The sequence below is a fragment of the Ischnura elegans genome, chromosome 8, assembly GCF_921293095.1.
Source record: "Ischnura elegans chromosome 8, ioIscEleg1.1, whole genome shotgun sequence".
Taxonomy (NCBI): domain Eukaryota; kingdom Metazoa; phylum Arthropoda; class Insecta; order Odonata; family Coenagrionidae; genus Ischnura; species Ischnura elegans.
The window spans coordinates 35,273,403-35,288,173 of NC_060253.1; the positions used below are offsets into that span (position 1 = coordinate 35,273,403).

The 14,771-nt window shown below is 36.5% G+C and overlaps 1 protein-coding gene across 1 annotated transcript; it reads left to right on the top strand.

Moving 5' to 3' along the window:
- The first annotated feature begins 3,858 nt into the window (after window positions 1–3,858).
- On the top strand, window positions 3,859–14,009 carry LOC124163711. The gene is made up of 5 exons (XM_046540778.1): window positions 3,859–4,050; window positions 4,274–4,393; window positions 4,487–4,665; window positions 5,465–5,575; window positions 11,947–14,009. Exons 1-4 carry the CDS (start codon window positions 3,987–3,989, stop codon window positions 5,552–5,554), a joined length of 453 nt encoding a protein of 150 aa, XP_046396734.1. The 5' UTR covers window positions 3,859–3,986; the 3' UTR covers window positions 5,555–5,575; window positions 11,947–14,009.
- The last annotated feature ends 762 nt before the right edge of the window (window positions 14,010–14,771 follow it).

A 14,771-nucleotide genomic window follows, 5' to 3' on the forward strand; every position in this document is an offset into this window, starting at 1 on the left:
TCCTAAGGTTGCTGTCCGCAGCCCTCTATTTATCCTATCCCGTTTCACCCCATCTTATTCGATCCCCATGCTTTATCTTCATAGTATCCTTGACATTTGGCATTCCTTCTTGACATTGCGAATAGTGCTGCATAAATGGGGATGGCGATTGCCGCCTTTCCTCCTCCGCCCCCGTAATATCTGGATAACTTGAAAAGATGGCAATGTGGCTCACCAATGAATTATTTTATTTCGCCAGCTTATTTTAAAAAAATGTTAAAAAATACCCCTATGCAACAAATTGCGTGGTCACGAAAACTTTTTTCAAAAATGTTGGTGCTCTTCATGTATTTCGACCTTCTAAAATCGAATATGTTAATCAGTGATTTACACAGTCACTATGGCAAAATTAGTAGTGCCGGAACGCACTTAACTTTTTTAGATGTGAAATATTACTCTGTGCAGTGACGTAACTATGGGGAGGATGAAGGCTTGGATCCCCCCAAAGCGTCAGTGTGTGTATTTTTATTACTAGCTATTATTTACATTTTATTATAAAATGTTTTGTTTTGGTTAAGAATGTATATATTAGAAATTTTGAGGCAAGCAAAATCGATGAAAGTGATATTTGACTAATACGTCATTTGCTAACTGATGTTACTCCAAATATCTTATCACTCAGTTTTTCACAAGTTTCACAAATTTTCATTTGGCAACAACTTTATATAATGACATAATGATGCATCCTCTACACTCTCTTGGGCATTTTTGTCATATTTTTTGTCAGCTCCTGGTAGAGGAATCATTTCTGCTTCCGTTAAAAATGTAGGTATGCTATGCCATTATCGGCGCGAAAAATAGATGAAATCAAGAAACCATGGGCTTCATGGGTTTTGCGGGATGAAACTTGCATATTAGATTAAGTTGTGCTATTAGTATAGCGGGATTCCCGACTTTGCCTTTCGCGATGTTATGAATTGATTTTCTAGCGTAGATTTCCACGATTCTCATGATGAATTCAGGATTTTTGGTTCTCCGACCGTGTTTGTTGTTCGTGAGTGACAACAGTATCGTAAGACATTCTGCTTTCGTCTTCAGTTCGAAGGTGAGTAACCTTGATTTGCTATATTGTACTCAGGGATGAGTCGATTCCACTTTTTTCCGTTCCGATTACAATGCCGAATCAATCAAATCGATTTCCGATTAACAATTCCGATCAATGGCGTAACTAGGAATATGCTTTGGAGGGGGGGGGGGGAGGGATGAGATGGCTTGGGGCGGGAAGTTTTTGAAAAATGACATGCCTGTATATACGTTTTACATCATTTTGACATTAAAATTTAAATATAAGGAGATGTAGTTAATATATTTCAAAACTAGGCAATATTTTTAAAAAACATTTTTATTTTTCTGATGCTTTGGGGGGGATCTATCCCCTCGTCCCCCCCCCCCATATTTACGCCACTGATTCCGATACAATCGATTCATATTCATGCAAACTGGTGGGACATTGATTTGTCAATAGCATTCCTGTAATTAAAATTTTAAAATTGAAAGGAATATAATTGCTAAGACAATTTGGTGGCCCGAAGGGTATATTTATTAAAATTACGAATTAGTAATATAGTTATGTACATAGGCGGATCCAGGGGGGGGGCACGGGGGCACGTGCCCCCCCCCCAGACCCTCAAAAATATGCATGATATTTAATACGGTCCCATTATCATTGCATTCGTTTTGTATTACGAGGTATCCTTGTGCCCCACCCAGAACAAAATCCTGGATACGGCCTTGCTTGTGCCCCTCCCAGAAAAAAATCCTGGATCCGCCCCTGGTTATGTATCCTCAGATTTAATAAAATAATAAACAATTTAACTGTTCCAGACATAAATGGTTAACTTAATGATGTACATGCTCAACGGCTCAGGTGTGTGGTGGCCTCTATGTCCCAGACTATAGTCTATTTTCAAAATATTTACCGCCGTCAAATCGATGGAATCGGAAATTACTTTAGGCGATCGATTCTCGATTCCGATTCCGTGCCCGAGAATCGATGGAACCGAGAATCGTCATTTGGAATCGACTCATTTCTAATTATACTATATATGCCGACCGTATATGGTACTAGATCGCCCTTCCGCTGAGATTAGATTGGTCAACACTCTCTTCCACACGTTGCTGATTTAGTATCCGTTTATGTAATAATGGGTCTCACATATTTCCAAGGCTTCCCTGATCTGCCTTAGATAGTAGCGGCAATCTTTTTCCACAATCTTTACTCTCTCAAAATTGATTTTGTGAGCTGCCTCACTTCAAGCGTGTTACAAAGTGTAGGTAATTGATGAATATCTAAAAGTCTCTAGCCCACGAATATCAGACCTTCGGCTTATTATCCTTTAGAATTATTACACACCATCAAGATACCTCGGAAAGTTCTGAACCCAACCCTCAACTATATACTTCAGTAAGTATTCCCTTACTTGATGTGGCATATCCATGGCAATCTTCGGTAGATGGCTATCCTATTGTGCCCTTTTCCTCAAATACCTGAGTGTATCTCATTTCTCCTGTTACATATCCATTTGATCTTTAGTATCCTTCTCTTGTGATTGATCTTGAAGGACTTAAAAATGTGACATATTCTGGGCAATGAATATTGATGGAATGGGCTTTTAAATAAACTTTATTAATTTACTATCGGCGCAATAAAAGGTAGACATTGAACGAGATTCGCCTCGCGGCAATGCACACTGCCAGAACTTCGTCTTAGTGCTTTATTTTCAGCAAGGGAAACGATATCAGCATTTCCTTGAATGAAAAGTTTGGAAATATTTTTTTTCATATGGCAAATGTAACTTAATCGATATTTATGTACTTTTCTACACCTCGGAAATTGAAATCTACCTTTCGACCATTTAAAAAAATCAAAGAATGGGTAAAATTTAATTTAAAAAGCTACTTGTAATGGGAATATGTCATTCTCTATTTAAAAGAAAACAAACGTGCCCACCCTCCCAGACCCATGAAAAATATGCAAGATTTTTAATACGGTCCCGTTATCATTGCGTTCGTTTTGTATTACGAGGTATCCTTGTGCCCCCCCCCCCCCCAGAACGAAATGCTGGATACGGCCTTGCTTGTGCCCCTCCCCCCAGAAAGAAATCCTGGATCCGCCCCTGATGAGATAAAGAAGACAATCGTTTCGCCGTTCTCATGGTTTTTGACGTGTTCTTCTTCACTCTTTCGACCGTAAAAGCTAAACGCCTACAATCAAACAGTTTCATGATTCAAATTTGTTGTCGAATAAACAATAAGTAAAACGATAAATTCAGCGGTCTACCTTTTTTGCGCCTATAGTAATATGTTGTTGCCAATGCCATTCTATGGTTCATAGGAGTGAAATACCAGATGGAATAGATATTCTACCGCGCTACTTTCATGATAATGAATTATTTCTACGACATTGGGATGTCATAGATTAGCTAGCTATTCTCGTCTTGATCCAGGATTCTCAAAATTTTCACCGTAATCCTTCGTTTGTTAATTGGCTATTGCACTACCTGAGTTTTCAGGATCCTGTTCAGTTTGCAGGCAACTGCGAAACATTTTATCTTGGTAAACGCACGGTTTATCAGTACGAACTTCCCGGCTTTATGTGTACTAGTTCAAGGAAGTGGCAAAAGAGGGCGAGCTTTGGGCCCAAATAATTTTATTTGAGCATGAATACCTATTCTTGGCGTTAAAATAGAAAATTCCTTTAAAAACCAATTGAATAAAATACTAACGGCATGAATTCAATTATTCGTATAAAACAGGAGCTTGTCCCAGTTTACGTTCTGCGGTGCCCCGCCCGATTGAGCGTCACATTTTATGTTGAGTTTCAATTTTTCCCACAGAGGGCACTGAAGCAGCGTTGTTTTTAACAGAAAAACCGAGTTGGTCTCGGGTTATTTATTATCGTGAATGTGCACTTATTACCTGATTACAGTTAACCGTAGCCTTTAAAAATGCAGCATTCAGGCGTTATTTTTATTTCAGCTGTGCTTTTCTTACTTAGTTTTTCTCAAACATGTAAGTGTGAAGAGTATTTATCTTGTCCTCAAGCCAGTTTCAAATTCAGTTGTTGATGAACATTTTCCTTTATTATTTCCTTATTCGATCATACTGTGCCCGTTTTGTGGCAAATGTAGTTTTCTTCTTATTTGTTAAATGTTTAAGAATTTCGTATTGTGTTTCGTAGTCTGTGATTAATCGTCTTGCAAAATAAGGAGTAATGGGCGTTTTCTTTCTGCAGGCAATGCTTTGGAATGTTATGTGTGCACCAATCAAACTGATAATACGGATAAATGTTTGAAAACTATTAGAACATGTGAATATGGTCAAGATATGTGTTTGACAGAAATAAGATGGGGAAGTAAGTATTATTTACTATTTTTGCCTCACGTCGAACGATTTTATGTGGTGTTCAGCCAATTGCATTGATTATTATGCTAACTTTTTCTCATAGCCGAGCCGTACTGGTCTCAGGGAGCAGACAAGCAATACTATGTATCGAAAAGATGTGCGAATAATGATACTTGCGAACGTAGTATTCGAAAAACTTTGCCTTATTGTACTCATATATGGTACGAAGACTGGAAATGCACAGAGTGCTGCCGAGGTGATAGGTGTAACTATTTTGTAATCGTAAGTATTGAAGGTAAATTACATTTTTAATGTTGACATGTAGAAACAAGGATTTAAAACTCTAGTTGTAGGTCTATTATGGCTAGTTGTGGCCACTTGTCCTTACCGTTCATGAGGGTGTTTATTGCAGAACGTTGATTGTTTGCTAAGCATTGGATACCCCAACAGCTCTTATTTTCTCGTGTGCATTTTTAGGTAATGTACATTCATTAATATGCCATCAAGATAAATTCTCAAAATTGTATACCTTTGACGGAGAAATTATAAAGATGCACGACCTACTAATTGTAAAACTGTCTGTGTTTCATTAATAAACTGGAGGGTGCAGTACCAATCAGTTGGCTATGAAAATTGTATGCCAGTGCAGCATATAGGAGGGATTGTGTTATATTTTTATTTATAATATTTTATTCGCAATTATTTTTCTTCAAAAAGAGTTGCTCAGGCATAAAAACAATGGGGAATTATGGACCTTGAGAAGTGCAACTGTTCATTCTAGCCTGAGAAATTAAGTTACTTGGTCTATTGAAGAAAACTTTTTTGTTGTAGCATTGAGAAACCTCTAAATGTTTATCGACCTGATTTTTTTAGTCCATCCATTTTACTTCCCTTAAATTATAAAATAAGACACACCCTAATGTTTCTAATGTAATTAAAGATTGTTTATCATTGCATAGTTAAATTCTTTTGCAATTGTTAGCAAAGGCTTTTAAGCTTTTGGCATGGCTACATCTATGAAATTCCAAAAATAAAATTTTTGTAGCATCATAATCAATAACGAAATATCTCACTTTTCTAGCTTGGTGCATCATCACTCAGCTCCAGTTTCACGGTCCTGATTGCATGCAGTATTGCGATAATTGCTGTGTGGTGGCAGAACATCATTTAACCTTTGGATGACAAGTATTTTGTAAGTATTCAATTGATTTCAGTGTTTTTTCTTTGATAAATTTTTCATTTAAATGTGGTTTGATAAATTTTTCATTTATCGGTGATTTCTTCTACTAGGGTCATTCCATGTCAGTTCACCCAGGCATGGCACCCACCGACTCGGATTTTAATGAAATTATTGTCACTAGTTACTATCACCTATCTAATGACCCATGTAAAATATTTCTTCTCTCACTCTCATAGTTTGCACGATATGAGGAGTCAAAGTTTGAGATGTTTGCTCAGAAGTGGCGCTAGTGGGAGTCAAATTCCAGAGTGCAGGGCACAGGGTAAAAATTCATAACTCAGAAACCACATAACATATTTGAATGAAATTTTGACCCCTTGTCTATCCAAGTACATAGCTTCCATAGTAATGTCTTTTATTCCCCTTGCATTGTTATGTTGGCCAAAATGATGTCAACAGTTGTTAATTAACCGATTTTTTTAGCTCAAAAACATTACTTCATATTTTCAGAATTATCACCAAAAGGCAGAGCAGTTAACTCATCCAATTTTTTTTAAATTGAAGGTTAATATGTGCTCCAATATACTGTGAAGTAAAAATGGTGGTGTTTTGACTGCCACTATGAGTATTTCAGGTTTTACTTTTTTTTCTGCCCCTGTGAGAGGGATTTTGGACACGTACTGTAAGATAATAAGTATAAGTGTATCCATACCTTCATGAGGATATATTTGAAATATTGGTCAGTAAATCTAAGACCAAACATGTAGTCTAGTGAATGTGGCTCTTGTTCATACAATTTTTTTTAATAGCAATACTTGGCTTGTGGCAGCTGAGGGTAAAAAAATCCAAATGGCTCAGAAATGTGAAATGATGCTTCTTTCCTGGAATTTACCCATTTTTCAAGTGTTTAGTTTATGGAAAAATTGGTATCAAAATACATTAGGCTCTTACTGTGCATTAGAGGATAAATGGAAATACTAATTTAAATAAAATTATTTAAATAATACACTTCAATGTGTTTAAGGCATCTCCCGAACATCTATGGAGGCTCTCTCGGGCAAACTAAACGCTTAACAGTACCACCAATTCCATCACATGGGGATTTTCGATGTGGGTGCATAAATTTCACTTTCACATCATGTTCTTCCTCGTGTTTAGAAAGCACTCATCCAAAAAACCAGTGGTCATCATAAGCACATGCAATGTACAAGTTTGTTAAGATCTGTGAAAAAGTGATTAAATGAGTCCCGCTGAACTGGAGTTGCACAAATTTAACCTCACTTTCACAGAAGAAGTATGGTCTTCCAAACCCTTAGTGATGGAAGAGCTGGCAGAGCAAATGGTATTACTTATACATATACAGCAGGTTGTCACCAATATCCACATTCCTTGATGGCAACTGGAGTATTAAATTTCTATTTCACTGGGAGAGATAATGCTGACATTATGTGCCACATTGTTTTCTCCCCTGCCTCACATATGATTGTATTACATGACAAACTTGAGAAAGTAATACAATCCCACCTATTCAGCCTCACTTTTCAGTGTTATTACATCTCCCCAAGGAATAAGAGAATTAAGTGCAACCTCTAGGAAGAATAAAGTGTTACAATGTATCACAGTGAGGGCATGATAAATCAAAATAGATTCTAGGGTACCACTTTTAGTCTTCTGCCAAGTCTTCTTGTGTAAAGATGCTCCATGGGTGTCCAAGTTTATTCTGTGTGTACGATCAGTGTATTTTTACCTGTACATTAATTGTGTGTGCTATGAGTTAGGCGAAGCTGCTCATTGTGAACTTCGACATTAAAAAAGGTTAGTGTCTCCACTATGCTTCAAAATGAGCAAATTGTTGAACTGTCAGCATTGGAAAAGTAACTGCATCTGATTGCCTCAAAAAAATCTACACACCAGTGGTGCAACTGAACAAAATTGAGATCATGAGTATGCTTGAAAAGCAGCTGTTATCTCTCAGAGGTGGTGTACCTGGGGAAGTCCTATCCAATGTCTGCGAACATCACAGAATATACTATTTGAAAAAGTATGAAACCTACCAAATATATTGTCTTGATCCTTTTAAGAGCCAAAAGAAGAAAATATCAAAATCACTGAGAAATGTAAGTCTTGAATTTGCAGAAAAGGCCTGTAAAATCCCAACTCTTCGGAAATTAGTGCCAGGAATGAAAGTATGCCAGCCATGTAGGGAGGAAGTACAGAAACACTCCAGGTTTGGAAATGAGCTTTCTGATGTTGAAGCAGTAGATAGTGACAGCAATGATAGTATTTTGAATTTTGAAACAACAGTATCCCAAGAAAAATCAACTAAGCTACTTAACAGAACGCTGCAAGATATAGAGGAGTCACCTTTAAAATTTCATGGCATATCATCTCACAGAAGGTCAACCTACGCTAAAAGGAAAGTAGAGTCAGCATGCAGTAATTTTAAAAGGAAAGTTAAAATACTTCTTGATAAAGAATTATGTCCAGAAAAGGATGACCCAAAACTGCCAAAAGAACTACTTCAGAAAGTTCATGATATAGATGTGCTCATAGACTTAACCCGTCAACGCCCACGGGTGCCATAGGGCACCCAGTGCAGTGCTGAGCCAATGCTCCGGCAATGTATTTAATATGTGAATTTTAGCATACCTTTCAGTGCACATACTTAGTAGAAGGTGTCCTCCATTATTCAGTCAGTTTGAATTGTGTTCTTTGTGTGAAGTTCATATGTATCATATTTTTTAAAAGTGAAATATGTGTGAATTTAAAAAAAACTTTGGACGCTGATGGGTTAATCAAACAAAAAGTTGACACATCAAGCACCCATCAAGGAAAGGTACATCTGTTATCATTGGTACCAACTTTATGGAGCAGGAAGAAAGTAATGGAAGAGTTTCATGTGAGTGAGTACACTGCCCGCCAAGCAAGAGAACTTTTCAGAGACAATGGAAAATTAGCTGCACCTGAATTGAGAAAAGGGAAGGCAAAAATAAAACATTACAATTACATAGTTAGGACTTTCTATGAAAGTGATGAGTACTCAAGAATGATGCCTGGAAAGAAAGATTCCATAAGTATCTCCAAAAATGTACATGTTCAGAAGAGATTATTACTTGCTAACTTGAAGGAATTGTATTCCACTTTTAAATTTGACTTCCCCAGAATTAAAATTGGCTTTTCTAAATTCTGCAACCTAGGTCCAAAATGGTTTGTGGTAGCAGGATGTCCTGGAACGCATTCAGTGTGTTTTTGCACAATTCATTAAAATGTCAACCTACTGCTTAGTGCCTGTAATATAGAGGAAACAAGCCAGGACCTAATTGGTTATTTCGTATGCTCTAGAAATAATAGGGACTGTATACTGCGACATTGCTCTCAGTGTCCTTCACGTGAAAAATTGAAAAGCTTACTGCTGAAAAAGTTTGAAGAATGTGACCCCGGAGATGAAGTTTCATACAGTCAGTGGGTTTCCAGTGACAGATATCAACTGGTGAAGTTCACGGTGACATTTGATGAGTACCTATCAATTTAAATTCAAAGAGTGGAAAAACTGGTGCCCCATTCATTTATTACGAAGGTACAGGCAAACTACCTTAAGAAAATGAAAGAAAATCTTGGACCCCATGAAGCAGCTGTTCTCTTTGACTTCAGTGAGAGCTACTCATATGTTATCCAGGATGAGGCACAAGGGAATCACTGGACAAGTGATAGTTGTACGGTACACCCTGTTGTGATTTATACTCTAGATCACCTGACTAAACAGCTTATTATTTCCAGTTTATGCATCTTGTCAGATGATTTGGAGCATGATGTAGCTTTTGTTTATGAAACCCAAAGAATAATATTTTGCTTTGTTAAGGAAAATTTTACTTTAGTCAAAAAATTGAGTTACTTTAGTGATGGTTGTGCAGGACGGTACAAGAACTACAAAATATTTCTCAATCTTTGCAAGCATTACCAGGATTTCTCCTTAATGGCATCATGGACATTCTTTGCTACAAGCAATGGAATATCCCCATGTGATGGAATTGGTGGTATTGTAAAGCATTTAGTTGCCCGAGAGAGCCTCCATAGATGTTCGGGAGATGCCTTAAACACATTGAAGTGTATTATTTAAATAATTTTATTTAAATTAGTATTTCCATTTATCCTCTAATGCACAGTAAGAGCCTAATGTATTTTGATACCAATTTTTCCATAAACTAAACACTTGAAAAATGGGTAAATTCCAGGAAAGAAGCATCATTTCACATTTCTGAGCCATTTGGATTTTTTTACCCTCAGCTGCCACAAGCCAAGTATTGCTATTAAAAAAAATTGTATGAACAAGAGCCACATTCACTAGACTACATGTTTGGTCTTAGATTTACTGACCAATATTTCAAATATATCCTCATGAAGGTATGGATACACTTATACTTATTATCTTACAGTACGTGTCCAAAATCCCTCTCACAGGGGCAGAAAAAAAAGTAAAACCTGAAATACTCATAGTGGCAGTCAAAACACCACCATTTTTACTTCACAGTATATTGGAGCACATATTAACCTTCAATTTAAAAAAAATTGGATGAGTTAACTGCTCTGCCTTTTGGTGATAATTCTGAAAATATGAAGTAATGTTTTTGAGCTAAAAAAATCGGTTAATTAACAACTGTTGACATCATTTTGGCCAACATAACAATGCAAGGGGAATAAAAGACATTACTATGGAAGCTATGTACTTGGATAGACAAGGGGTCAAAATTTCATTCAAATATGTTATGTGGTTTCTGAGTTATGAATTTTTACCCTGTGCCCTGCACTCTGGAATTTGACTCCCACTAGCGCCACTTCTGAGCAAACATCTCAAACTTTGACTCCTCATATCTTGCAAACTATGAGAGTGAGAGAAGAAATATTTTACATGGGTCATTAGATAGGTGATAGTAGCTAGTGACAAAAATTTCATCAAAATCCAAATCGTTGGGTGTCATTTTGAAAATTTCTGGGTGATTTGACGTGGAATGACCCACTAGCTAGTTCTCCACTGCTTCTTGAAAAGCTGGCAATTGAAGTGACTCACTCATTTTTTCTACTTGATATATTTAATAAGTCCTGTCTGTGTTATTTAATTCTTGAATTTAAGATGATTACACCTGATTACCCTCATCACCTGATTATGATCACTGTCCATATCTGCCTTATTGTGGATTTTGCAGACCTTCCCCTCGTTCTCGAGCCTTTGATTCACTAAAATATAGTCTAGCCACTATAGTTCTTTTGTCACTAGGTATTTTCCATGTGTATCTTCTTCACATGTGATATTCTTACTGTGTGTTGGAAACCATTTACTTGTGTTCTGTGCAGAATTCCAGGAGCCTTCCTGTCCTTCCAGTTTTTTCCTAATCGATATTTTTGTGTTATTGTTCCATCTTGGCATTCCCCGACAACTGTGTTCTAATTGCCTAAAATAATAAGATTAACTTCCCTTTTTGCCAGTTAAATTACATCCATGATACCTTGTTAGACATCTTAGATGTCATCATTTTCACAGACAGTCGTAGGCATGTAAACCTGTACCACTGTGGTATCCACTGGTTTTGTCTCTTTTTCTTTACCATAACCATCCTTTCATTGTACTGAAGGAAGCGCTTAACGCTCATCCAGTGCTCTTTTTGAGTATTTTTACCAACCCCACCATTATCATTGCCACATTTAACCAATGTACTCTCTATGGTGGTCTCTGCTTGGAAATTGGAATTGGGAACTACATCTCCAGAATATGTTTCTCGATAGAATGACATCTGGTCTTTTAAAAAATTATTGGTATAGTAGCTGTTACTCCTTGGTGCAGTATTTTTGTGGTTCCCCATTGCCTTCCATATTGTGGTACTACTGCTATTGAAGTAATTGTCACCATGCTTGCAGTGTCATGAGCGTTGCTGTTCTGACCTGTGAGATCTTCACCTTCATACAAATGAAAAAGAGCTGCTACCCTCTCCTCTGGGTGATAGGAAGTATAAGTTGGTGGCCTATTATTACCAAATCATGGTATCTTCACATGCTTTGGGTATCTTTTGAATGGCCTATCTTACCCAGGGATAGAACTGTACCATCTGGTTATGGCATTGATTTTTGTTCATGACTGCTTATGAGACAAGTGGACTCAATTATATCGAAGCTTACCTTTCTATCTGGAGGTCGACCCATCATCCAAACCCAGTATAGGCTCTGGTACTACGCACAAAGAGATTGGAACTTATCTTTATTAAACTTACAATAGTAATTTTTAATGCTGATTGTAATGGTCTGTGAAATGTAATTGCATCAAATAATGTACGAGTATTATTTGGATTCCTCTAGTTACTAATTATGCATTTCCTCTTCTCTTGTCTTTCCAGGCATCTCATCTTGTTACATTTCAGGTGTAAAACTTTTCAAAAAGAGGAAGTGATGCCTGCTATAATAGCATGTTGGTATATATTTCCATTTGTCCTGTGTGTGGCATAGGAGGAGGGAAATGATTCATTTTGATGAAGCAAGTTAGCTTTATTTTTAATTGCATTTTAATGATTGAATCTCATGGAGAATTATGTATTACATATTAACAGTGGAAGCCCATTATAGAAGCAGCTCTTAGGGTCTGCTATATCATTTGGTATAGTGAACTGTCGTTATCAATAAAGGTAGTGAAATAATTGGAAAAAATCACTCCCAAAGGTATTACTACGGCTGTTTTTGCTGAGAGGCAAAAATTGCCATTGTAATAGCTATTATAAAACACACTTTTGAAAATTTAATTCACTAATAATCTGAAACACCTTAAAGAGCATTTGGTAATTTGTATTGTAGCTATGTAGTTTTTATAGCTTTTGATGCAGGAGATGCTGCTTGAAATCACAAAGGCAACCTGCTGTAATTACAAATGCTTCAGGTGAGGAATTGAGCCATTATCGCAAATGAAAATTTATTTTACATGTAAATCATTGGGCTTTAAATGATTCCTTAGCTATCTCTAGCTAATTAGAGCTTTATGCTGTATCCCATACGCGTTATATGTGGCTTCCACTGTGTATTTTTTTAGCAAAGCAGTAACTATTATACATGTAGGTGTTATATGACGTGCCTTTGGCCAGTGGTTACCTAAGTCTTTTTCCTGTGTAAATAATAAATTGTATTATTAGGTATGGGAAAAGATGTGGTTCTCAAGTTGTAAAGTGGAGATAGCTGTACAATTTATGTGATTGGGTTTTAAGGTGAAGGTTGAAGAACAGAATTGAGCAGAATTTGAGGTTATGGCAGGGTGTTCCATTTTCAGCGAGATGGGCTTCTCAGCCAACACAATCAACGAGGAATCATTCTATGTGATTTTGATTTGTGGTATGTGAAGCTGGTGGAATGTAGCAAAAAAGAGCCATAGTTTTACGTTATTTTAAGATATTTCAGTGTGAACTGTTCATGTTTTGGTGTTGTGACATATTTTAAGAAATTATATTTTGTGATGATGTGAGTTGGAGAGTACGGATTCAAATGCAGTTTTGCATATCAACAAGGGATTGTTGTGGTTTTGTCCAATACCTTGGTTGCCAAATATGCCGTCACAATAGGCATTTCACTGCATTTTTGTGTGCACTAGTTTTAATTTTTAATTTCTTTTAGTATTTTAGCTGTAAAAGCACGCTCTGGGATATTATTAACTTTCAATTTCATTAGTATTCACTCTATTTTACAATGTTTTGAATTAGCCGTTATTTGTTGGTCAACTGTTTTTCATTCCATTAATGTGGTTGCGATCCAAATTGTTTTTTATAATGTTGTGAAAGCAATTGTGTGATATGATATACTTTTTTTTAAAAGAAATTGCCTCTTTTTACCAATGGTGATACTCTGTTTGAGAGATATTTCATACATTCCCAAACCACAGTACTGCATGCCTGTATTTTTAAATGTTGATTTTGAATATATTATGGTAGTCATATCTTTCAATCATGCTACTGTGGTTCAAGCATTTTGTATAACTGGATTTAAATGGAATGGGGCCGTTTACTTTTTTTAAAAGAATTTATTATATTGCCATGGAAGAAATCAACTCAAGTGATAATGTAGATTATCCTCTGTAAATTGGAGAATGGGGGGGTTTTGTTGGTTTCAGTATTCGTTTATCGCTTTTACAATGCAAATTTTGGCATTTTTCCGTCCATTCTATCAATAAATGCCTTTAAAAAAATGAACTCGCTGATTGCACCTTAACTTGAGCCACAGGCCATCTTGGTGCTATCATGTAAATGATTATTATCATTCTTATCATTTCTCTCCGTCCAGGAAAACGAATTGTGAAAGAAAATGATCTGTGTAAAGCCTTAAAATAATTGTTATATTTTTATCATGTATTTATAGCCAATCTGTTTTGTAAAAATTTTAACTGTTTGACTTATTTTGTAACAATAAACTTTTTTATATTCAATTTTATTTATTTTCGTTGCTGTGGTTACAAATCCATCACATTTCAGGGAAATTCTTTCCAGTTGTTGATGCTATTATTTTACACATTGGAAACATTTTTTTCTCTCGATGTTGTTGTTCTTATGGCATGGAAGTGTTAATGAGGTTCTAGGAAACATATTTAATATGACTCTGTGCCAAAATTCAACTAGGAAAAAATCTTTCGCCTTGACAGGGATCCCCCTCTCAAGTGCTACAACCATTTAAGCAACTTAGATGTCATTCCCCTCTGTGGATGATCACGGCGAATGATTTTTTTCTTTGTGGAATTTTCGCCCAATTGGCATTGTGGGTGACTCGTAAAGTTACCACCGGGGCTAGTCCCAGTATATTGAAAAGATTTTCTACTACCTACTAACACCACTGCGACATATAAACACAGGCCCATTCTGCCTAAAATTCCACTTCTGATCTGAGGTTACTGGCAGAATTGCCGGAGAAACTGTTGACATCAGATGCCAAAGAGTGCAGTGGAAGCCCGGAAAACATGATTGTATCGGGAAGTTATTTTCATTGGTCATTGCTTTTACTTGAAGTATTTTCCAATGGCTAATGTTTTATCTATGCCAGAAAGCACAAGCGTAGCTGCTTAGAAAATAAAATGTGATAGTGAAAATTCCAACTTGAGCGTTCCAGCTATGAATCCATTTCGTTTAAAAAATGTTCATGTTTGAAAAAAAAACAGCAATGTAATAAAATTACATGAAGAACGTCTATCAGTAAC

Coding starts and splice junctions, on each gene's coding strand:
- LOC124163711 (XM_046540778.1), top strand. CDS start 3,987: ATGCAGCATTCAGGCGTTATTTTTATTTCAGCTGTGCTTTTCTTACTT. Junction 4,394..4,486: donor GACAGAAATAAGATGGGGAA/GTAAGTATTATT, acceptor TTTTTCTCATAG/CCGAGCCGTACTGGTCTCAG. Junction 4,666..5,464: donor GGTGTAACTATTTTGTAATC/GTAAGTATTGAA, acceptor TCACTTTTCTAG/CTTGGTGCATCATCACTCAG.